Source organism: Hypanus sabinus, chromosome 16, assembly GCF_030144855.1.
Source record: "Hypanus sabinus isolate sHypSab1 chromosome 16, sHypSab1.hap1, whole genome shotgun sequence".
NCBI lineage: Eukaryota > Metazoa > Chordata > Chondrichthyes > Myliobatiformes > Dasyatidae > Hypanus > Hypanus sabinus.
This window is the reverse complement of record NC_082721.1, coordinates 1,639,761-1,665,640: the sequence shown is the minus strand read 5'-3', so window position 1 is coordinate 1,665,640 and position 25,880 is coordinate 1,639,761. Positions and strand designations below refer to the sequence as shown.

The window sequence follows — 25,880 nt, the reverse complement described above, 5'->3', positions numbered from 1 at the left end:
CCAGCCTCTCACTCTACTCAAACCAAGCTCCCCCTCACCCGGTCTAATACATGCCAGCTTGTACTCCCCTCACCCGGTCTAATACATGCCAGCTTATACTCCCCTCACCCGGTCTAATACATGCCAGCTCGTACTCCCCTCACCCGGTCTAATACATGCCAGCTTATACTCCCCTCACCCGGTCTAATACATGCCAGCTTGTACTCCCCTCACCCGGTCTAATACATGCCAGCTTGTACTCCCCTCACCCGGTCTAATACATACCATCTTGTACTCCGCTCACCCGGTCTAATACATGTCAGCTTGTACTCCCCTCACCCGGTCTAATACATGCCAGCTTGTACTCCCCTCACCCGGTCTAATACATGCCAGCTTGTACTCCCCTCACCCGGTCTAATACATGCCAGCTCGTACTCCCCTCACCCGGTCTAATACATGCCAGCTTATACTCCCCTCACCCGGTCTAATACATGCCAGCTTGTACTCCCCTCACCCGGTCTAATACATGCCAGCTTGTACTCCCCTCACCCGGTCTAATACATACCATCTTGTACTCCGCTCACCCGGTCTAATACATGTCAGCTTGTACTCCCCTCACCCGGTCTAATACATGCCAGCTTGTACTCCCCTCACCCGGTCTAATACATGCCAGCTTGTACTCCCCTCACCCGGTCTAATACATACCATCTTGTACTCCGCTCACCCGGTCTAATACATGTCAGCTTGTACTCCCCTCACCCGGTCTAATACATGTCAGCTTGTACTCCCCTCACCCGGTCTCACTAATACATGTCAGCTTGTACTCCCCTCACCCGGTCTCACTAATACATGTCAGCTTGTACTCCTCCTCCTTCCTTTTCAACCCTGAAGATGCAGCTCAGCAAGAAACCTTGCCTGTTTATTCCTCTCCATAGATGTTACTTGACCTGTTGAGTTCCTCCAGCACTTTTCTCTGGATTTCCAAAATTGGCAATACTGCCTATGTGCCTACCCCAAGAGCGCATGGGACCAGATGTCATGAACCCTAGTGCGTAAAAGCCATGGCTTACTGCCACACTCACCTGCTGCCCGGGGACGGGGCTCCTTCTGTACCTGATGCAGACGGAGCAGGTAAACACCCCGGGTCAGGTCGGTCACCGGTCCAGGGTCCTCTCCACACTCCCGCAGCTGTCGCAGGATCTGCCTGTTGGACAGGAGCTGGAGGTGAGGAGGCAGCCTCTCATCACTCTGCGGGATATTCTCCTTCTCCTCAGTACCTCCCTCAGCCCTTCGATAGGCCTTCCAATCATAGAGGATGGTGTCCTCAGTGCTGGAGCTGGTTGTGTTTTGGCAGGTGTTATCCCTGGAGGGGAAGCAACACTCGATCAGGGCGGGGCTGCCCTTGGCGTCAGTGTATAGATACTCCACCGCCTCGCCCACTCCACAGCTGACTGGACGTCCACCGGGCGACAGTGGTACTGGGTGGTCATGCAAGGGTCCCTCACACTCTGTGTGAGACAGCTGGCTTGCCACCGGTGCCGGGGAATGGTTGGAGATTTCTCTCTGATCCTCTGACTGTGAATTACTGTTCTTCAGCCTGGCACACGCAAGCTCACCGCAGTCCCAGCCCTGAGCATCGGGTCCTCCGCTGAGTAGCACCAGACGTGGACACACCATAGATTGGTGTTTGGGAATGCCAGGGAACTCTGTCAGCCCACTCGTGCTGGAGCTGTCCACCACCGTCACAGCATCCGCGGGGGAGCACAGGATGATGGCTTTCAGTGCCGGGTCACAGCGCTCGTCCTCCATGGCACCATTCAGTCGCAATGTTGTCCCCACCTGCCCGCTGGCCAGCGGGTCCACTTGGTTCTTCTCTGGTTCGGCAGGGCTCTCCCGAGGGGGAAAGGCTGGGGTCTGTTGCTCCTCGCCACTGCTGGCCAGACCTCTCCTCCGCAGACTCACACTGTTGTCATGTTCATCACAGGACAGAGGGAAGACTCGAGCCTCTCTTTCTATGGAAAAAGGGACTGTGTGGGCAGCAGCTGACCCCCATACCTGGCCACTGGCCGCCTTGTCACTGTCACACAGGACAAAGGGGACAGTGTCAAAGTCAGCTGGAAAGTGAGTGGGGAAGAGTGAGTGATCCTCACCCTCACCATCATGAGACACATTACCATAGGGACAGAACCAGCTGGAACGAGGCCCCAGATTCTCCTGCTGCCTTCGTACTCTCCTGGTTCTGGTCACTATGGGAATGCTCTGGTCGAAGAGTGAAGAGTCACAGATCTGAGGTGCCGGGTTGGCCAATCGTTTCCTGGTGCGTATGGTAACGAAAGGTGACAGGCTTTGCTCAAATGATGGCGGTCCTCCCTCAGAAGGCCTGTTGTTCATGGATTTCATTTGCAAGACAGCTCTGTCTTCAACCAGCAGATGTTTCTGGTCCAAGTTTGCTCGTGTGTTGTTCTCTTCCCCCTGGCTGAATACTCCCCCAGGGCCTTGCTGCTCTGCTTGGTCAGGAAGTGAACAATTCATGCTGGAACCCAGGACACCCTCGACTTCCACCTGACTTCCAGCGGGACTGGGTTCTCTGGCTGGCTGATTTTCTGGCTCGCTCTGCTCCTCGGTGCTCTCAGCCGGGATTATCAGGGGGTGAGATCCACTTCTGTCACCAGGCACCACTTGTTCTTTCTCCATCCTCACCTTCTCCTTCTGGCCCCAACAGCCACTGGTGCGGGCGACTCCCCCCTGCACACACCCTCCGGCTCCTGGGTTGGTCAGTGAGCTGTTCTGCTGGCCAGTTGTATACGGAGTTTGGGAACCTGGACAATACGTGGACCATACAGTACCCCCTGAAAAAGGGGTGGCAGCCGGATTTTCGTCAAATAGCCGGACACCATTGAACTGGGGTGTCTGCCTGGAGTCTGGACAACACTGGGAGACATTGCATCTTGGCCTGGATTCGGACTGCTGTAGGACAATTCCGCTTCGACACCTTGAAGGAGAAGAACCCCCGTAACTGGCTGAAGGAACTGGTGGTGTGGATAGACAGCCTTGGTCTGCTAGAATTATCGGATCCTCCCTGTCTGGTTGTGGTTGATACACATTGTTGAAGTTTCCCACGGAACTGGCAAAGACTTCAGAATCACTGACACAGCTACAACAGGAGCTGCCTCCAGATGTAGAAACGTTACCTTCAGAATGGACACACTCAATGTGCAGAGAGCCATCACAATCTGAGACCTGACCTTCAATAACTGCAGTGGTTTTGTCCAAATCCGTTAAGAAGGTCACATTTGAATGGGTAAATTCATAGATATGGTCTGGGGAGGTCACATCAGTGCCTTTACCCTTGGGCAGTCTCACCAGAAGCTCAGAATCCACATTCAATCCATCGGATGGAGATACGTAGGTTTGGGATTTTGTTGTCAGAGGACAGGTACAGTCCAGCTCAGAGAGCCACTCAGTGTCACCAATGGGGCCACCACCCTGGGAAACTTCTTTTCCTTCAAGTGAAACGGCCAAGGTTTGTAGAGCACATGAATGTTCTGCTGTGACAGGGTGAGGACAGGTGGAGAAATGTTCTGATGGTGAACGGTCTGTCAGAGGGTCAGCCCCAGAAACCAATCCTTTCAAAGCCTGCTCTTCAAACTTCCCAAAACTAGACAGGCAGGTACTCAACAACGCACAGCTGGCATGCTCTGCGTCTTCAACAACTTTCCCTTCACCTCGGTCTTCTGGAATACCACTGGTGCCACGCAAACTGGGTGGCTTTGTAGATGTTGATTGTCCGCAGGCTTGAGACCAAACCGATGTGACTTCTCCCAAAGGATCATCGGAGCCGTTCATCAGAGAGTAGCTTAGTGCACCGGCAGAGGACACAAACTCCCACTGACCCTCAGACAAAGTTTTCCACGTTCTGCTGACTGCACCAAATTCCTCAGGTTCTCCAGGTAGTACAGAGGGCTTGCAGGAGTCAGCATAACCAGGCTCGGCCAGATTGGTGGAGGAATAAAGAGCACTGCTCACTCTTCGAAAACCCACTTCAATGACCAATGAAACAAAGTTAGTAACCCCCTCAGAGATACGCTCAGCACCATTCCCATCCCACATGTGAAGGCAATCAGCAGGGAATCAGACTGTTGAGGATTCCGTGACCCTTCCCATCCTAGGCAGAGAGCAAAATGCTGTAGCACCATGTTCCCATCCCATGTTCTACCACATCTTTCTTTTGTGAATTTGGGCATCCTCCCTGTAGGATGTCCTTCTACCAGATCTGAACCCAGACTGTGAACAATCTGAGCATGGAGAGTCCCCGGAAGCCCAACTCCTGATGAAGGGTCTCAGCCTGAAAGGATGACTGCTTAAAACCCTCCATAGCAGCCCAATTGAGAGAGAAGGCTACACACAGGCTGAGATGAGAGATTTAAAAGACAGTGTTTGTGGGCATACACAAGGAAATCTGCAGATGCTGGAAATTCAAACAACACACACAAAATGCTGGTGAAACGCAGCAGGCCAGGCAGCATCTATAGGGAGAAGCACCGTCGACATATTGGGCTGAGACCCTTCATCAGGACTAACTGAAAGGAAAGATAGTAAGAGATTTTAAAGTAGTGGGGGGGGGGGGGGAAAGAGGGGAAATGCGAAATGATAGGAGAAGACCTGAGGGGGTGGGATGAAGCTAAGAGCTGGAAAGGTGATTGGCGAAAGTGATACAGAGCTGGAGAAGGGAAAGGATCCGCCACCTCCAACAGGATCCCACTACCAAGCACATCTTTCCCTCCCCCTCTTTCTGCTTTCCGCAGAGATCGCTCCCTACGCGACTCCCTTGTCCACTCGTCCCCCTCATCCCTTCCCACCGATCTCCCTCCTGGCACTTATCCTTATAAGCAGAACAAGTGCTACACCTGCCCTTACACTTCCTCCCTCACCACCATTCAGGGCCCCAGACGCTTCACCTGTGAGTCGGCTGGTGTGGTATACTGCGTCCGGTGCTCCCGGTGTGGCCTTTTATATATTGGTGAGACCCAACGCAGACTGGGAGACTGTTTCACTGAACACCTACGCTCGGTCCGCCAGAGAAAGCAGTATCTCCCAGTGGCCACACATTTTAATTCCACATCCCATTCCCATTCTGATATGTCTATCCACGGCCTCCTCTACTGTCAAAATGAATCCGAACTCAGGTTGGAGGAACAACACCTTAATAAACTGACTGGGTAGCCTCCAACCTGATGGCATGAACATTGACTTCTCTAACTTCTGTTAATGCCCCTCCTCCCCTTCTTACCCCATCCCCAACATATTTAGTTGTTTGCCTGTTCTCCATCTCCCTCTGGTGCTCCCCCACCCCCTCTTTCTCCTGAGGCCTCCCGTCCCATGATCCTTTCCCTTCTCCAGCTCTGTATCACTTTCACCAATCACCTTTCCAGCTCTTAGCTTCATCCCTCCCCCTCCGGTCTTCTATCAATTCGCATTTTCCCCTTCCCCCACTACTTTCAAATCTCTTACTATCTTTCCTTTCGGTTAGTCCTGACGAAGGGTCTCAGCCCGAAACGTCGACAGCGCTTCTCCCTATAGATGCTGCCTGTTCTGCTGTGTTCCACCAGCATTTTGTGTGTGTTGTTTGTGGGCATTCAGCTTTTTCTGATGGTCTAATCAAATTGTGATTCATCAGCAAGGGTAAATAAAAATAAAGTAGGGGCACGGTGGAGCGGCCATTGTGTGAGTAGAGCAGTGTTAGGGTGGGGAGGCTTTGGTTCAGCAGGCTTGGGTGAGGTAAGCTTCTTCTTCATTCTTTGTCTGTTAGAGCAGTGGGGATGGCTCCAGGGGCTGGGTTGTGTTCTTTGTGTGAGATGTGGGAACTCTGGGAGACCTCCAGCCTCCCAGAAAACCACATTTGCACCAGGTGCACCAAGCTGCAACTCTGCAGAGAACTTGTGTTAAGGAATGTGTGTTAAGCTCAGTGACCTTTGGCTCAAACGGGAAAATGAGGTGATATATAGGAGCTACAGAGAGGCAGTCACCCCTGTATTGCAAGAGGAAAGAACTGGGTGACTGTCAGAAGAGAGAAAGGAAATGGGCTGCCAGGGCAGAGTACCTGTGGCCATTCCCTTCGATAGTAGCAGAGACTGGGGCTCTGGCACTTGAGTCTGGTGCTGTGGTTCAGAAGGGAGCGAAAGAGAAGAGAACTACAGTAGTGACAGGGGATTCTTCAGAGGAATAGACACCAGATTCTGTGGATGTGAAAGAGACACCCAGATGGTATGTTACCCCCTGGGTAGCAGGGTCAGGGCTGTCTCAGATTGGGTCCATGGCATTTTAATGGGGGAGAGTGATCTGCTGGAAGTCTTGGTTCATACTGGAACCAATGACATAGGTAGGAATAGAGGAGGTCCTGATGAGAGAATTTAAAAAGTAGGACCTCAATGGTAGTAATCTTTGGATTGCTGCCTGTGCCACACACTACCGAGGGTAAGAATAGGATGAATTGGCAGATGAATGTATGGCTGCGGAACTGGTGCAGGGGGTAGGGCTTTAGATTTCTGGATCATTGGGATGTGTTCTGGAGAAGGTATGACCTGTACACAAGGGATGGATTACACTTGAACCCAAGGGGGACCAATGTCCTTTCAGGCAGGTTTGCTAGAGCTGTTGGTGAGGGTTTAAACTAATTTGGCAGTGGCATGGAAACCAAAGTGATAGGGTTGAGGATGGGATAGTCGGTATACAACCAGGTACAGTGCGTAGTGAGACTGTCAGGAAGGTCAGGCAGACAATAGGGCAAGACCGCAGTCAGTGGAATGAGTTGCAGTGTAACATAGGGGTAAAATCCGAAGGGGTAACAAATACAGGACTGAAGTTGTTATATATGAAAGCTTGCAGTATATGCAATAAGGTAGATGATCTTGGTAAGACAGCGAGAGACTAGCAGGTATGATGTGGAAATCAGATGGTGAGAAAGGAGCTGGGCAAAATTGACTGTCAAGGATGACAGTAGAGTAGCAATGGCTGGAGTTTCTGGGAGCAATTTGGAAGGAGCAGGATAGATACATCCCAAAGAAGTAGTATTCTAAAGGCAGAATGATGCAACCATGGCTGACAAGGAAGTCAAAGCCAACATAAAAGCAAAAGGGAGCGCATATAATAGAGCAAAAATTAGTGGGAAGTTAGAGGACTGGGAAGCTTTTAATAACCAACAGAAGGTAACTGAAAAAGCCATAAACAACAGAAAATTTGTAGGTGCTGGAAATCTGTGCAACACACACATAAAGTTGGAGGAACGCAGCAGGCCAGGCAGCATCTATGGAAAAAAGTACAGTCGACGTTTCAGGTGAGTACAGTGGCATGCAAAAGTTTGGGCACCCCTCGTCAAAATTTCTGTTACTGTGAATAGCTAAGCGAGTAAAAGATGAACTGATCTCCAAAAGTCATAAAGTTAAAGATGAAGCATCTTTTTCAACATTTTAAGCAAGATTAGTGTATTACTTTGTACAACTTTAGAGTGAAAAAAAAAGAAAGGAGCACCATGCAAAAGTTTGGGCACCCCAAGAGACTTGAGCTCTCAGATAACTTTTACCAAGATCTCAGACCTTAATTAGCTTGTTAGGACAATGGCTTGTTCACAGTCATCATTAGGAAAGGCCAGTTGAGGCAAATTTCAAAGCTTTATAAATACCCTGACTCCTTAAACCTTGTCCCAACAATCAACAGCCATGTGCTCCTCTAAGCAGCTGCCTAGCACTCTGAAAATTAAAATAAACGATGCCCACAAAGCAGGAGAAGGCTATAAGAAGATAGCAAAGTGTTTTCAGGTAGTTGTTTCCTCAGCTTGTAATGTAATTAAGAAATGGCAGTTAACAGGAACGGTGGAGGTCAAGTTGAGGTCTGGAAGACCAAGAAGACCTTCTGAGAGAACTGCTCGTAGGATTGCTAGAAAGGCAAATCAAAACCCCCATTTGACTGCAAAAGACCTTCAGGAAGATTTGACTCTGGAATGGTGGTGCACTGTTCTACGGTGCAGTGACACCTGCACAGATATGACCTTCATGGAAGAGTCATCAGAGGAAAACCTTTCCTGCATCCTCACCACAAAATTCAGCATCAGAAGTTTGCAAAGGAACATCTAAACAAGCCTGATGCATTTTGGAAACAAGTCCTGTGGACTAATGAAGTTAAAATAGAACTTTTTGGCCACAATGAGCAAAGGTATGTTTGGAGAAAAAAGGATGCAGAATTTCATGAAAAGGACACCTCTCCAACTGTTAAGCAGGGGGTGGATCGATCATGCTTTGGGCTTGTGTTGCAGCCAGTGGCATGGCGAACATTTCACTGGTAGAGGGAAGAATGAATTCAATTAAATACCAACAAATTCTGGAAGCAAACATCACACCGTCTGTAAAAAAAGCTGAGGATGAAAAGAGGATGGCTTCTACAACAGAATAATGATCCTAAACACACCTCAAAATCCACAATGGACTGCATCAAGAGGCGCAAGCTGAAGTTTTTGCCATGGCCCTCACAGTCCCCCGACCCGAACATCATCGAAAATCTGTGGATAGACCTCAGAAGAGCAGTGCATGCAAGATGGCCCAAGAATCTCTCAGAACTAGAAGCCTTTTGCAAGGAAGAATGGGCGAAAATCCCCCAAACAAGAGTTGAAAGACTCTGAGCTGGCTACAGAAAGCATTTACAAGCTGTGATACTTGCCAAAGGGGGTGTTACTAAGTACTGACCATGCAGGGTGCCCAAACTTTTGCTTCGGGCCTTTTTCCTTATTTTGAAACTGTAGAAGATAGAAATAAAAAAAGTAATGTGTCATCTTTAACTTTATGCCTTTTGGAAATCAGGTCATCTTTTACTCGCTTAGCTATTCACAGTAACAGAAATTTTGATCAGGGGTGCCCAAACTTTTGCATGCCACTGGAGTAGATCTGAAAAATGGAGGGAGGGGAGTGAGAAACACCAGGCGACGGGTGAAACTAGGAGGGGGATGAAGCAAAAAGCTATGAAGTTGATTGGTAAGAGACAGAAGGCCACAGAAGAAAGAAAAGTGGGCAAGAGCACCAGAGGAAGGCGGAAGGCGACAGGTGGGCAAGGAGATGAGGTTAGGGGGGGAAAGGGGATGGGAAATGGTGAAGGAGAGGGGGTTTGGGGGGGGGGGGGTTATTACCAGAAGTTTAAGAAATCAATGTTCACGCCATCAGGTTGGATGCTACCCAAACGGAATACAAGTGTTGTTCCTCCAACCTGAGTGTGGCCTCATCATGACAGTGGAGGAGGCCAAAGACACAAATAACAGAATGGGAATGGGAAGCGGAATTAAAATGGGTGGCCACTGGGAGATCCTGCTTCTTCTGGCGGATGGAGCGTAGACGCTCAGTGAAGCAGTCTCCCAATCTATGTTGTGTCTCACCGATGTACAGGAGGCCACACCAGGAGCTCGGAACACAGTATATGGCCCCAAAAGACTCACAGGGGAAGTGTTGCCTCACCTGGAAGGACTGTTTGGGGCTCTGAATGGTAGGGAGGGCCCTACAAAGTCAAAAGAAGGGAAAAGATGAGATACGGAGGTAAGCTCGCCAGAACTATTAAGAGCGACACTAATTTTTTTTCCAGATATATAAGGCGTGAAAGAGAGGCAAGAGTAGATATTAAACCACTGGAAAATAATGCTGGAGAGGGAGTAGTAGGGAAAAGGAAATTGGAATAAACTAAATGAGTACCTTGCACCCGTCTTCACTGTGGAAGACAATAGCAATATGCCAGAAGTTTGAGAGCGTCATGGGGCAGAAGTGAGTTCAATTGCTATTACTAGGGAGAAGTTGCTTAGGAAACTGAAAAATCTGAAGGTAGACAAGTTGTCTGGATCAGATGGACTACACCCCAGTGTTCTAAACGAGGTGGCTGGGGAGATTGTGGAGGCATTGGTAATGGTCTTTCAGGAATCACTAGATGTTGTCATGTTCCGGAGCACTAGAAAATTGTAAATGTCACTCTATTCTTCAAGAAGGCAACGAGGCAGAAGAAAGGATATTACAAGCCAGTTAGCCTGGCCACAGTGGTTAGGGAGTCTATTGTTAAAGATGAAGTCACAGTATTCTTGGAGGCACATGATAAAATAGACCAGTCAGCACGGTTTCCTTAAGGGGAAATCTTGCCTGACAAATCTGTTGGACTTCTTTGAAAAAAATAACAAGCAGGATAGACAAGAGAATAGGTTGATGATGTGTACTTGGTTTTTCAAAAGTAATTTGATAAGGTGCCACACAAGGCTGTTTAGCAAGATAAGAGCCCATGGTATTACACGCAAGATCCTAGTATTGAAAGAGGATTTAAGGCACTGGCGAGGCCTCACTTGGAGTATTGTGAGCTGCTTTGGGCCTCTTATTTAAGAAAAGATGTATTGACATTGGAGCGCATTCAGGAGGTTCGCGAGAATGATTCGGGGAATGGGAGAGTTATCATATAGATGGCCCTAGGTCTGTTCTCATTGGAATTTAGATGGTGGTGGGGGGGGGGGGTGTGGAATCTCTTTGAAACCGATTGAATGTTGATGTGGAGAGGATGCTTCCTATGGTGGGGAAATCTAGGATCAGACAGCACAGCCTCAGAATAGAGGAGCATCTATTCAGAATGGAGATGAAGAGGAATTTCTTTTGCCAGAGTGTGGTGAATCTGTGGAATTCATTGTCACAGCTGGCTGCGAAGACCAGGTCAATGGGTGTATTTAAGGCAGAGATTTTGATTCATTAGGGTGAGAAAGGTTATAGGGAGAAGGCAAGAGAATGGGGTTGAGAGGGAAATGGATTAGCCATAATGAAATGGCAAAGCAGACTCAATGGGCCAAATGGCCTAATTCTAGTCCTGTGTCTTAATGTCTAATAAACACCAAAAGCACCAGGACCCTGATCCTGGAATCAAGTCTTCACTGACAAAACCAATTTGATTTAGTGGCCAACACTCTCTGCCAGGTTAGTGTGGGGAAGAGTGTGTCACTTGAGTAAACATTCCTCCCCCATCCAACACAGCAAGTTAAAGTTTTTAATATAAATGGCAATTATCCAGCGGTTCTAGTGGTTGTCTGTTCTCCCACCGACTCAAAGATCAACAGATTTAGTGAAATCTGAAGGGTGACCTGGGGCCAGTGCAGTAGCCCATTGTCAACTTTTCACAGCATTAGTAGTAACTTCAGCAAATTTGCTCCCATGTCCACACACAAAGCAGAAGAAGACATCAGACAGAGGTCGGGACAGTTCCTCAGAGTGGGGAAGGTGTCAGTCAGAGGTAGGGACAGTTAGAGTGGGGGTGTGTCAGGCAGAGGTAGAGACAGTTCCTCAGAGTGGGGAAGGTGTCAGTCAGAGGTAGAGACAGTTCCTCAGAGTGGGGGAGGTGTCAGTCAGAGGTAGGGACAGTTCCTCAGAGTGGGGAAGGTGTCAGTCAGAGGTAGGGACAGTTCCTCAGAGTGGGGGAGGTGTCAGTCAGAGGTAGGGACAGTTCCTCAGAGTAGGGGAGGTGTCAGTCAGAGGTAGGGACAGTTCCTCAGAGTGGGGGAGGTGTCAGGCAGTAGGGACAGTTCCTCAGAGTGGGGGAGGTGTCAGTCAGAGGTCGGGACAGTTAGAGTGGGGGAGGTGTCAGTCAGAGGTAGGGACAGTTCCTCAGAGTGGGGGAGGTGTCAGTCAGAGGTCGGGACAGTTAGAGTGGGGGAGGTGTCAGGCAGAGGTAGGAACAGTTCCTCAGAGTGGGGGAGGTGTCAGTCAGAGGTCGGGACTGTTAGAGTGGGGGAGGTGTCAGGCAGAGGAAGAGACAGTTCCTCAGAGTGGGGGAGGTGTCAGGCAGAGGTAGGGACAGTTAGAGTGGGGGAGGTGTCAGTCAGAGGCAGGGACAGTTCCTCAGAGTGGGGGAGGTGTCAGTCAGAGGTAGGGACAGTTCCTCAGAGTGGGGGAGGTGTCAGTCAGATGTAGGGACAGTTAGAGTGGGGGAGGTGTCAGTCAGAGGTAGGGACAGTTCCTCAGAGTGGGGGAGGTGTCAGTCAGATGTAGGGACAGTTAGAGTGGGGGAGGTGTCAGTCAGAGGTAGGGACAGTTAGAGTGGGGGAGGTGTCAGTCAGAGGTCGGGACAGTTAGAGTGGGGGTGGTGTCAGGCAGAGGTAGGGACAGTTCCTCAGAGTGGGGGAGGTGTCAGTCAGAGGTAGGGACAGTTAGAGTGGGGGAGGTGTCAGTCAGAGGTAGGGACAGTTCCTCAGAGTGGGGGAGGTGTCAGTCAGAGGTAGGGACAGTTAGAGTGGGGGAGGTGTCAGTCAGAGGTAGGGACAGTTCCTCAGAGTGGGGGAGGTGTCAGTCAGAGGTCAGGACAGTTAGAGTGGGGGTGGTGTCAGGCAGAGGTAGGGACAGTTAGAGTGGGGGAGGTGTCAGTCAGAGGTAGGGACAGTTCCTCAGAGTAGGGGAGGTGTCAGTCAGAGGTAGGGACAGTTCCTCAGAGTAGGGGAGGTGTCAGTCAGAGGTAGGGACAGTTCCTCAGAGTAGGGGAGGTGTCAGTCAGAGGTAGGGACAGTTCCTCAGAGTAGGGGAGGTGTCAGTCAGAGGTAGGGACAGTTCCTCAGAGTGGGGGAGGTGTCAGTCAGAGGTAGGGACAGTTCCTCAGAGTGGGGGAGGTGTCAGTCAGAGGTAGGGACAGTTCTTCACCACAGAGTAGAAGACAACCAGAATCTGGGTGCCATTCCCTTCACAATACTGATGTTATATTGGAGGTCGAGCAGGAACTGTTGATAATATTCAGAGGTAGGTCAGCATCCGTAGAGAGAGAAAAAGTTTCAGGTTGTGAGCCTAGAATAGCACAGCACAGTGCAGGCTCTTCAGCCCATGATGCTGTGCTGACCTTTTAATCTACTCTAAGATTAATCTCACCTGTCCCCCCATTTTTCCATCATCCATGGGCCTAAGACTCCCTCAAACATCCCTAATCTACCCGCCTCAAGCTCCACCCCTGGCAGGGCATTCCACACATTGTAAAAAAATCATCTTAAACTTATGCCCCCTCATATTAGCCATTTCCACCTGAGGAATATGTCTCTGGCTCTCTACTCTATTTATGCCTCTTATCATCTTGTATACCTCTATCAAGTTGCCTCTCATCCTCCTTCACTCCAAAGAGAAAAGTACTAGCTCACTCAACCTATCCTTCTGAAACATGTTCTCTAATCCAGGCTTCGCATTCGACCTTCCAAAGTGAATCATTTCAGACTTTCCAGGATTGAAGTCCATTTGCCACTTCTCAGCCCAGCTTTGCATCTTGTCAAAGTCCCTTCGGAAAAAATGGTAGATCTTCGATCCAATGGTCATTAACCCATAACTTGAACAGGTTTCTCCCTCTTCAGATGCTTCACGACCTGTGGCATTTTCCCCAGAATTTTCTGTTTTTATTTCAGCATTCCAGTACCTGCTCGATTTTTCTGACCTGGTCTTGGACCTTGGTCACATTGTGTGCAGGAAGATTTGATCAGCAAGGACACAGGGACATTGAAGGAGGGCAACATTGGACAGAGTAGAACTAAGGCAGGTTCCATTGTACGGGGAGGGCTTCAGAGAGGTTGGTGATCAGACTGAGGTCTTCAACACAGGGAAAGAATTTGACAGACTGATGCAGATGTTTCCACAGGGGGAATCAGGGACACAATCAATGCAAGGAAACCAATGATACCCTGAGCCTGAACTGCAGCAGGAGGGCCTTTCCGGCGGGAGTGGGGGAGATGTCAGAGGTGGGGAAAGCAGAGGGGCTGAAGGAGCAGCGTGCTACTGTTGTGGTTGGCGTATTGCTATTACAAATCCAGCTGAGTGATCAGGGTGAAATTCCGCGACTGTCTTCAATGAGTTTGTACGTTTTCCATCTAACTCAGGTCTGCTCTGGGTGTGCAGTTTCTTCCCACATTTTAAAGATAAACAGGTTAGTTTCAGTGGGCTGCGAACAAGTTGTGTTGGCACCAGACACGTGACAACATTGTGGGCTGCCCAATGCAATCCTCACTGATTTTCATTTGACACAAAAATGATGCATCTTAGAGTATCTTTCAATGTACTCGTGACCAATTAAGCATATCAATCTCCTTCGGATATGTCTACAGGGAAATAGCAGAGGAAAATGATATTGGATGATGTGAGCGCTGTAAGAACATGGGCTGTATGACCTCCAAGCCACTTCCTCGGACACTGACACTGACCCACCCTCCATCACCCCTTCCCCAGGTAATGAGTTATGGTAGGGCCCCACAGAACCCAGCAACATGGCAGCACACAACCACCAAAGCTGCGAGGCGAGCTCTGACCGTAGCGAAAGGCTGGTACGTCTTCCTCAGTGTCCTCTAGCAGACTGTAGTCCTGGTACTGCTGTAGGATCTGGCAGCATTTCACATTCCCCTGCTCCCTGGCCAGGTCAACTGCACTTTGTCCATCCTGGGGGAAAGTGAATAGTAGGTTACACGTCACACACACACAACCACTTGTGGGGAGTGCAGAACGGGTTACATGTGTATACACATATGTGGGGAGAGGAGACCATAAGATATAGGATCAGAAGTACAAAGAAGAGAAAATCTGCAGACGCTGGAAATCCGAGCAATGCACACAAATTGCTGGAGGAACTCAGCAGGTCAGGCAGCATCTGTGGAAAAAAGCGCAGTTGACATTTCGGGCCAAAACCCTTCAGCAGGACTGGAGAAAAAAAGCTGAGGAGTAGACTTGAAAGGTGGTGGGAGGTGAGAGAGAAACACCTAACGACAGGTGAAACACGGAGCGTAACAAGAGCTATACCTGCCCCTACACCTTCTCCCTCACTACCAATCAGGGCCCTAAACAGTCCTTCCAGGTGAGGCAACACTTCACCTGTGAGTCTCTTGGGGTCATATACTGCATTCTATGCTCCTGGTGTGGCCTCCTGTATATTGGTGAGACCAGACATAGATTGGGAGACTGCTTCGCCGAGCATCTACACTCCATCCACCAGAACAAGAAGGATCTCCCAGTGGCCTCCCATTTTAATTCCACTTCCCATTCCGATATGTCTATCCATGGTCTCCTCCACTGTTGTGATGAGGTCACACTTGGGTTGGAGGAACAACACCTTATATTCCGTTTAAGTAGCCTCCAACCTGATGGCATGACCATCAATTTCTCAGACTTCCAGTAATGCCTCCCCCCTTCACCATTTCCCAACCCCTTTTCCCTCTCTCATGTTATTTCCTTGTCTGCCCATCACCTCCCTCTGGTGCTCCTCCCCCCTTTTCTTTCTTCCATGGCCTTTAATCAATCAACTTCCCAGCTCTTTGCTTCATCTCTCCCCCTCCAAGTTTCACCCATCACTTGGTGTTTCTCTCTCCCCTCCCCCCACCTTTCAAATCTACTCCTCAGCTTTTTTTTCTCCCATCCTGCTGAAGGGTCTTGGCCCAAAACGTCGACTGCTTTTTTCCACAGATGCTGCCTAGCTTGCTGAGTTCCTCCAACATTTTGGTGTGTTGCTAGGATCAGAACTTGGCCATTTGGCCCATCGAGTCTGCTCCACCATTTCATGGCTGATCCAATTTTCCTCTCAGCCCCATTCTTCTGTCTTCTCCCCATATTCCTTCATGCCCTGACCAATCAAGAATCTATCAACCTCTGCCTTAAATATACATAAAGACTTGGTCTCCACAGCTGCCTGTGGCAAAGAATTCCACATATTCACCATTCTCTGGCAAAAGAAATTTCTTCTCATCTGCATTCTAAAAGGACACCCCTCTACTCTGAGGCTATGTCCTCCGGTCTTAGACTCTCTCTCCATAGGAAACATCGTCTCCACATCCATTCTACCAAGGACTTACACCATTCATTAGGTTTCAATTAGGTCACCCCACCCCTCTTTCTTCTGAATTCCAGTCAATACAGGCCCAGAACCACCAAACACCTTTCATATGACAAGCCGTTCCATCCTGGAATAATTTTTGTGAAGCTTCTTTGAACTCTCTCCAGTTTCAGCACATCTTTTCTCAGCTAAGGGGCCCAAACCTGCTCACAATACTCCAAGTGAGGCTTCACTAGTGCTTTATAAAGTCTCAACATTAAGTCCTTGCTTTTATATTCTAGTCCTCTTGAAATGAGTGCTAACATCGCATTTTCCTTCCTCACCACAGAGCCAAGCTGCTAATTAACCTTCAAGGAATCCTGCACAAGGACTCCCAAGTCCCTTTGCACCTCAGCTTTTTGTATTTTCTTTCCATTTAGAAAATAGTCAACCCTTTCATTTCTTCTATCAAAGTTAATGACCATACACTTCCCAACACTATATTCCATCTGTAAATTCTTTGCCCACTCTCTTAATCTGTTTAAATCCTTCTGTAGCCTATTTCCTCAAAACTACCTGTCCCTCCAGCTTATCTTCATATCATCAGCAAACCTTGCAACAAAGCCATCAATTCCATCATCCGAATCATTGACATATAATGAAAAAAAAAAATCGGTCCCAACACAGACCCCTGTGGAACACCACTGGTCACTGGCAGCCAGCCAGAAAAGGCTCCCCTCATTCCCACTCTTTGCCTCCTGCCAATCTACCATTGCTTTATCCATGCTAGAATCTTTCCTGTAATACCATGAGCTCATAGCTTGTTAAGCAGCCTCATGTGGCTCTTTGTCAAAGGCCTTCTGGAAATCCAAGTAAACAATATCAACCAATTTGCCTTTGTATATCCTGCTGTTCATTTCTTCGAAGAATTCATTTGTCAGGCATGATTTTCCCTTGAGGAAATCATACTGACTACCACCTATTTTATCATATGCCTCCAAATACCCTGAAACCTCATTCTTAACAATCAACTCTAACATCTTCCCAACCACAAGGTTAGTCTAACTAGCCTATAGTTTCCTTTCTTCTGCCTCTCTCCCTTCTTGAAGAGTGGAGGGCCATTTGCAATTTTCCAGTCTTCTAGAACCATTCCAGAATCTAGGGATTCTTGAAAGATCATTACTGATATCTTCATGAACTCTTCAGCCACTTCTTTCAGAACTCTGGGGTGTACACCATCTGGTCCAGGTAACTTTTCTACCTTCAGACCTTTCAGTTTCCCAAGAATCTTCTCCCTGGTAATGGCAACTTCACACACTCAATGCCCCCAACACCTGGAACTTCCACCATGCTGTTCGTGTCCTCCGCAGTGAAGACTGATGCAAAATACTTTCAGTTCATCCACTATTTCATTGTCCCCCATGACTACCTCTCCAGCATCGTTTTCCATCTTTAACTTCTTAATGACTTTGTTAGTTGCTTTCAGATGGTTTTTAAAAGTTTTCCAATCCTGCAATTTCCCACTAATTTTTGCTCTATTATATGCCCTTTATGTTGGCTTTAGCTTCTCTTGTTAGCTATGGTTGTATCATCTTTTCTTTAGAATACCTCTTCCTCTTTGGGATGTATGTATCTTGTGCCTTCCGAGTGGCTTCCAGAAATTCCAGCCATTGCTGCTCTGCCATCATCCCTGCCAGTGTTCTTTTCCAATCAGTTCTGGCCAACTCCTCTCACATGTCTCTGTAATTCTCTTTACTCCGCTGTAATACTGATACATCTGACTTTAGCTTCTTCTCAAATTTCAGGGTGAATTCGATCATATTATGATCACTTGACCCTAAGGATTCTCTCCAATCAATTCTGGTTCATTACACAATACTCAATCCGGAATAGCTGATCCTTCTGTGGGCTCAACCATGAGCTGCTCTAAAAAGCAATTTCATAGGCATGTTAGAAATTCCCCCTCCTGTAAAGCAGCAGCAGCAACCTGATTTTCCTAATCTACTTGCATATTACAGGCCCTCATGACTAATGTAACATTAACCTTTGGCATGCATTTTTTTACCTCCCATTGTAATTTGTAGGCCTCATCCATACTAGAATTTGGGGGTTCTTATACAACTCCCATCAGGGTCTGTTTAACCTTGCTGTTCCACAATGATTCAACGCCTTCTGACCCTATGTCACCTCTTTCTAATGATTTGATGTCATTTTTTTAAACCAACAGAGCAACTCCACCCCCTCTGCCTTCCTGACTGTCCTTTCGACACAATGTGTATCCTTGGACACTAAGCTCACAGATACGATATTCTTTCAGCCATGATTCAGTGATGCCGACAACATCATGCCTGCCAATCTGCAACTGTGCTCCAAGTTCATCTACCTTAGTCTGTATACTGCGCACATTCAGATACAACACCTTCAGTACTATACTCACCCTTTTCGATTTTGTTCCACTATGTCTGAGGTCTTAGCAACATCTGCCTCCACAACCTCTCCACTAGCTGTTCTGGCATTCTGGTTCCCATCCCCCTGCAACTCTAGTTTAAATCTCACCATGCAGCATTAACAAACCTTCCTGCTAGGATATTAGATCCCCTCCAGTTCAGGTGCAAACCTCCCTTTCTGTACAGGTCCCACCTTCTCTGGAAGAGAGCCCAATGATCCAAAAATCTTATGTCCTCCCTCCTACACCAACTCCTTAGCCATGTATTAAACTGTATAATCTTCCTAGTTCTAGCCTCACTAGCACATGGTACAGATGGCAATTCTGAGATCACAACCCTGGAGTTCCTGCCTTTTAACTCAGCACCTCACTCACCGAACGCCTATGCAGAATGTCACTCGTCCTTCTCGTGTCATGGGTACCTACATGGACCATGTCTTCTGTCTGTTCACCACCCCCTACACTTAAGATTGCTGAGGACTATCTGAGATATCCCGAACCCTGGCACGCAGGAGGTAACATACCATTCTGGGAGCTTGTTCTCGCCTGTAGAACCTCCTGTCCATTCCCTTAAGTAATGAATTCCCCCTATCACCTTAGCATGTCTCTTCTCTTCCCCCCCCCCCCCCCCCCCCACCTTCCCTTCTGAGCCCCAGTCAGAGACCTGATCACTGTGACGTTTCTCTGTTAGGTCATCCCCCTGACAGTATCCAAAATGATATACCTGTTGTTGAGAGGATGGCCACAGGGGTACTCTATACTGGCTCCTTAACCCCTTTCCCCTTCCTGACAGTCACCCAGTTTCCTGTGTCCTGCACCTTGGGTGTAACTACCTCTCTATATGTCCTATTGATCACCCTTTCAGCCTCCCGAATAATCCAGAGTTCATCCAGTTCCAGCTCCAACTCCTTAATGTGGTTTGTCAGAAGCTGCAGTTGGATGCACTTCTCACAGATGTGGTGGTCAGGGACACTGGAGGTCTCCCTGCCTTCCCACATCCCAAAAGAGGAACATTCCACTATCCTGCCTTTCATCCCTACTGTCCTACCTGAACAGATATAAAGAACAGAAGGAAAAAAGTTTTTCCTTCCTTTTCTTTGTCTAAGAGAAACCCCGAAGAGCTAAAGCCTTAAGATCACCACTTAGCTTGCCTCTGCCTTCACTTAATTTGCAATTATTAATTCATTCCAAATGCGATTGGCCGCTGGTCAAAGCTCTATTACGCTGCCACGAATTGTTCTGGGCTTTTAACCTTGGGAGGTGGATCTGATTGAAGACCCCTCCTCTCCAAACTTCCAGTATCCAAATTGACCTTGGGTCAAAGAGTGGGTTGACACATGTACACACATGCGGGGGAATGGATGAACACGTGTACACACACGTGCATTGAGAGTGGGTTAACATTTGTACACAAGTGGGCGTGGAGAGTGGAGAACGGGCTAACACGTGTACACACACATGGGGAGTGGAGATGTTAACCCCCAATCAAAGACATATTTTTCTTTTGTTTAAACAACTTTACTTTCCAAATCTCAGATCAATGCATGAGGGTCACCACCTTTTCATCCCACAATTCCCTTTTCCTCCAGTGCGCATGCGTGTAACGGGAAGTGCACATGCCTACGGAATACTTCCATAGTCCAATTGAACAGACCTCAAGAAGCTCCCATCTATTTTATGTAGATATTAAAAGAAAATTAAATTAAAAATTTAAAGACCATTCCTATGTCCATCTGGTTATGAGAATTAGTTCTAACCCTTCATGCTAATACAATTCTTAAAGTACCAAATGGCTTCACTCAGTACCTTTAACAGCACAAGAGCTGGCACTCCTTTCTTTCAGAGACACTCAGCTGGTTGACCCTTTATTGACCATAATATGTGATGAATGTTCTATGCTTGAATAAAGTTCTTTAATGCTGCTTATCTCTAGACAAAGACTCTTTTCTGTAACTGACTGTCTGGATTTGTTGCATCAACCAGAGTAGTTGTCTGTGATACAAGTAATTTGTAGACTGTTGTTCTTTGGGTCACCATGGAAAAGCTCAGAGTAGTGTGGCCAGAAAAACAGCTATGTCAATACCTTCAGACATTGCAAGGGTTTCTCCTGACAGCATACTCCGTACAACTCTTCAGATCCTTGGATTGCCAGTAGAGAAGGGAAACTCTTCCCTCTTCTCCCATCAGTACAATAAAATGTCCCCACTGAGTACCCCCATCAGGGAGATTTCCATGTGAGGCATCACTGGAGACAACGAGCCTCTGTGAGCCATCTTTTCCAAGCTGTTGAAACTTCATGGCTACTTTTTCAGATTGACTTCTGCACACTATCTTGTTTGTCTCATGTAAAGTTTGTACAGTGGCATTTTTTGTGCTGGATGTCAAGTTACAGGCATCAAACATGATGTCAGGTCTGCCTGTCTTGCCACCCACAGAATCTGGCCAGCTTTGACCTAAGCTGTTCCACTTCAGCTTCACTGAGGGGTGCATCCCATCTGTGGCACATGAGCATTCCATGCAGATTGTCTGGATTCCTGATGTAGCTTTCTTGGTGCAGTTATACTGTTCGGTCAACAGCGAGGATGTTTATGCTGCTGTCACAAATCAGCAACAATGAATATATAATTGAGGCAGGCTTTTTTTTATAACAAATAAACATTTATTAAACACTTCTAAAAAAATACCTGAAAGTAAACAAATGACTAACATAACCGGAAGTCAGCTGCTATGCAGCTGCTTGTACAGTTCTTAAAGCGAGAATGCGAAAACAGTTCTTAAAGTGGAGAATGAAAAAACAGTTAATAGAAGTAGTAATGCGAAAGTCCAAAGTTTTACACAGTCGCTTAGGAGAGACTTCTTGAAACAATTTAAATTCTCTTTCACGTCATGTTACTGCTGTTCCCAGCTGCAGTATGCTTTCCCTGGAGGATTTACGATTGAAGGAAATAAACCGCTTAAAGGCATTGACCTTTCTTTGGCGAAACTTTACCCAACCCTCTATTCTTCTGGCAGAACAGGGGTTATCATGGGCATAGCTGACGAATTCCTTCCGAATGAAAATCAAACAAGGTTGAACCTGCTTTACTGTCAAAATCAACTTTCCTCGATCTTTAACTTCCCGAACTTCAAATCTTCACTCTCCAATGACTGGACTGGCAGTATTATGGCAAAACTGCTGGCAATAACCTTTGAGACTTAAGGCAGAAAGTAAAACTCCACTTTTAAGTGAAACTGCGTCATAACATTGGAATACGCAGCAGCATGGAGTCACTACCAAATTCAACCATAGACTGCCCACGTCACAGGGTGGGGTTCTCTTTTTATACCTGGTTGAAAAAAAAAACTACCGCATGACCTCTCACTGGCGGGAAAATGATGTCACTCCCCCATCACAAGACCATTACCTCATCTCCAGTACAGCCTCAATTGCATCACGGTCACGTGACAGGTACAAGATACCCACGGGTACGTAACACCGCATTGCAGAATTTGTCATGTCTCATGCCCAACCTGAAAGGCTAACTTTAGCTGGGGGATAACTGTTGTGGCAAAGTTTTGTGAGCCTCAGCATATACAGTTATCTACATGACAAGCAAATACTCCAATCATGATATTGTGAATCCTGCTAGTAAAAAAACAGCCGGATTCACTTGTGATAGCTTTCCACCTGTTTTCAACATTATTTCCTTGACCTTTTTATACCAGTAGAGTGATGCACCTGCTAGACCATACACACACTTTTTGAGTTTCCACAGTGTTCCTTCGCTTCAGGCAGGGATTTAATGTAAATGTCATGTGACAGCTCCATTCCCTGTAAGACTGCAGATTTTATGTCCATGCAATGGGGTTGCAATGCTTTTGACATACCACTGACAGAAATAGTTGGGGAGACTCTGGTGCACATGTTGGTGAGCCTTTTTGGAGTTCTTTTAAGTTCAGTTCTTCAAAACCTCTAGCCACAAGGTGTGCTTTTGGTACAATTCTTGTCTGGGTCTCTTTCAGGGTGCACACTCATCTTTAGACACTGTCATTTGGCAAATGACTCTGGTTTCCTGAAACACACCATAATTTCTCCAACTTCTGACTTCATCCTGTTCTGCAGATTCAAATGACACCTCTTTAGTTACTAGGACATTTTGACATTTCTCAGATGGTCCAGCCTGATCAATGAAATCTGTCTACCCATGACATCGACTGACCCCGCAGTGCCGGCAGCCGTGACTGGTTCTAGGTAATTCAAGTTGTAACAACTTTTGTTTCTCCCAGTGCCTTTGCCTGCTCGTCCTAAGACTTCAGCTTGGTATAAGATACCAGTGTCTTGGTCTACAAACTTTACAGTTTATCCCATTTTAAGACTGAAACTTCCATGTTGTCTTTGCACTTGTGGTAATTTCTGTTCAGGCAAGTCTGTTGATCCACAACTGCACTTTCTGTGCCACCATTGAACAGCTTTGTTGGGTCCTTAGCTGCACTCTCTTCACCCCTGTCTGTGTTATATGATAGTGTATCAGGCAAGCGTTTTTTATTCTTTGTATTATTCTCCATGGAGTTCTGACGGCTTGTGTTTTACATAGTCTGGAATGATGCTCTCTCACATATGTACCTCCATGTCTCAGAAATAACACAACTCCATCTTGACCAATGACGACTCCAGGATCTTTCCATTCTGTACAGTCTGCTCTTTTGTAATACACTTTGTCTCCTGTGTCATATTTGTCATCTGTAGGATTTACCTGTACCCTCAGTGCTCTTCGAATTCTCTCTAAATACTCTGCTTCAGTGAAAGCCTTCCTTGATGCATGCAGAGCTGAAGTATGCTTCTCAAACCACGGCCCTCTACAGCAGGTGGCCTGCCAGCCAGTACAGAGGGAAGGTTTGGATTCTGGCCAAACACTAGCTGATAAAGGCTATAGCCATGTACATTGCACATGTTATTCTTCACCAGAAAGGCCCAGTCCAGGGCTGTGTTCCTTCAGCATCATTTCAGTAAGTACTTGATTGTGTCGCTCCAGAAGTCCATTACCCCAAGGACTATATGTCACTGTCATCTTTGTTTCAATGTTAGTTATCCGCCATATCTCTGAATTCATCATTATTAAATTCATCACCATTATCATGGAATACTTTCCGAGGTGGGCCTTGCACACTTATCCAGAAATGGATGGAGCTTTTAACTCTCTGAGGGTCTCTGTGTTTACAATGCTACCAGCACTGAAACACGTGAACTCATCAATGATGCGGAGATATCACATTCCTTGCTCCAATTCATGTAGGTCTACGGCTACTGTTTCATTGTATTCAGTTGCTAGTGGCAGGCCAACCACAGGCTTGGGCTTTCCAAACTTTTGGAGTGTCACAGCTGTCAATGATCTGCTTTAGAATGGAAAAATAATCAGCATCTTTGTTTCTGGAGCTCCTGAGCAGTTTCTGAACTCCCTCCATTGAAGCATGTCCAAACTGCTTGTGAGGTTTGCATTTCTCATCTATGATCATGTTTTGTGTGACAGTTACCGTTGGTTCTCAGTGATGTCTTTATCAAGAGTGTTCACACAGTAAAGCCCAGAGCTGGTGAGCACAAGAGACAATGGTTGTTAAACCTCGTTGCTTGGTCAGTCTTCATGTCCAATACTGCTCCTGCTTTCTTTAGCAAAGATTTATTCAAGAGTAATGGAATGTTCATTGGTAACACCTCCATTTCAATGTAACATTTTGTCTGCTCTATTTTTGCAGGAATTTCCACTCTTTTGGTGGAATGTACAATCTTTCCATCTCCAAATCTGGAAGTTTGTTATTAGGTGCATCTATGTTCACCAGTTTCTGTACTTCATTTTGGTTTAGTTCACTTACATAGCTTTCAGGACATTTTTCACACACTGCGTGCTGTATCAATAACAGATCTTAGAGATTCTATCATCAAAATCTCTGCCTTAGATGTCTGCATTAGTGATTCCTTTGCAAACAGTGTGATACAGCACTCTTCTGCATCTACACCAAACTTGTTCGGTTCTGTGTGGACAGTTTCTTGCCCAGTGGTAAATTTTGATTTCCTACCATACTTGTTTTGGGATTTCTGCCAGGTAATGGTACCCTTGTCCAGTCACTCTGGGATCTACACTTCCTGTACTCGTTTCTGCTCAGTGAAGTTTGCAGTTTCATGACTCAGACTAATTCCGACTTGTCTTAGTGGCCTTTTAGAACCATAACCATAGAACATTACAGCACAGAAACAGGCCTTCTGGCCCCTTTTGGCTGTGCCGAACCATTTTTCTGCCTGTTCCCACTGACCTGCACCTAGACCATATCCCTCCTTACACCTCTCATCCATGTACCTGTCAAAGTTTTCCTTAAATGTTAAAAATGAGCCCACATTCCCACATGGCAGCTCATTCCACACTCTCATCACTCTCCGTTTGAAGATTTTCTCCAAAAATCCTCTTCAGTGCTGATTTCATAGATGCAAATCCAAGTTCTGTGCATGCAGTTAATGCTGCTTGTCTGAACTTTGTCTAGACAAGCAGTATCCAACAACTTAAAAGCTAATACAGCGTCAGGAAGTTCCATTTTGTATTTACATATACCACAGTACTTTCGTTCAAAATCAGTGATATAATTAGCCATATTTTCAGAATTGACTATAAATTTTGTCAAATTCTGAATATGCCTCCTACATTCAATCCTTCCTTCAAAAAAAAAGTCAAGCATATTAGGGTATTCATACCGTCATCCTTGTTCAAGTCTTCCACTGAAATTTCCAACGCAGCCTCTCTCACTCTTCAACCAATACCCAAGGTTTGTTTTGTCTTCTCCAGTTCCGTAACACATTCCAATCTAATTTTTCCAGCTTTCATAAGGCTTTTGCTTGTCAAATGCCAGCAGGATCCTATAATTGGAAACCATCCTCTGCTACCACTAACGCCCAAACAAGGCATGTTTTTCTTTTGTTTAAACAATTTTACTTTCCACATCTCAATTGAATGCATGAGGGTTGCCACCTTTTCATCCCACAATTCCGTTTTCCTCCAGTGCACATGTGCGTTAATGGGTGAAGTGCACATACCTACTGAATACTTCCATAGTCCAAATGAACAGAACACAGAGAGTGGGTTAGTACATGCGCGCGAACGGGTTAACATGTGGACTCCTGTAGCGAGTGAAGAGTGAGTTACACACACACACACACGGAGTGGAGTGCAGAACACACTTAAGGCATCCCGCACTGACTTCGGCCAGTGCCAATGTCACTCCAGTGCTTACAAGGGTTCTGGGGATTTGGCTCCCAGTGTTCTGGACGGAGCCTTTCAATGCCAACAGGTTGTGGAAACCAGAGGTCCTGGTGTCCAGAGGGGATAAAGCCAGAAACGGACCCATTGGCCCATCCAGTCCACACTGACCCAGTTATATCAATGTCATTACCACCCCTATCATCCTGCATCAGACCACCTCAACGTAAATCAAATTCTCACAGGTGGGGTGATGGCCATTCAGTCTCTGGACTCTGGGCTGACCTCTCAAGATTGATGCACTGGTATCCCCTAGCGTGCCATCACATCAAACAGCTTCCTGATCCTTTGAAAATGTTTCTGTCACGGCTTCCATTCTGAACCTGCTTTCACAACTCAGTAAGGCAAAACGACCCAGGAATCAG

General features: G+C 46.9%; 1 protein-coding gene across 1 annotated transcript in view; it reads right to left on the bottom strand.

Moving 5' to 3' along the window:
- ankle1 (ankyrin repeat and LEM domain containing 1) overlaps nucleotides 1-25,880 on the bottom strand; it is a 51,419-nt gene that overhangs the window by 13,307 nt on the left and 12,232 nt on the right. Inside the window, exons 4-5 of the mRNA XM_059990944.1 lie at nucleotides 14,300-14,426; nucleotides 1,062-4,019 (exon numbers count right to left, since the gene is read on the bottom strand). Coding sequence (XP_059846927.1) covers nucleotides 1,062-4,019; nucleotides 14,300-14,426 — 3,085 coding nt within the window. The remainder of the gene's footprint in view (nucleotides 1-1,061; nucleotides 4,020-14,299; nucleotides 14,427-25,880) is intronic.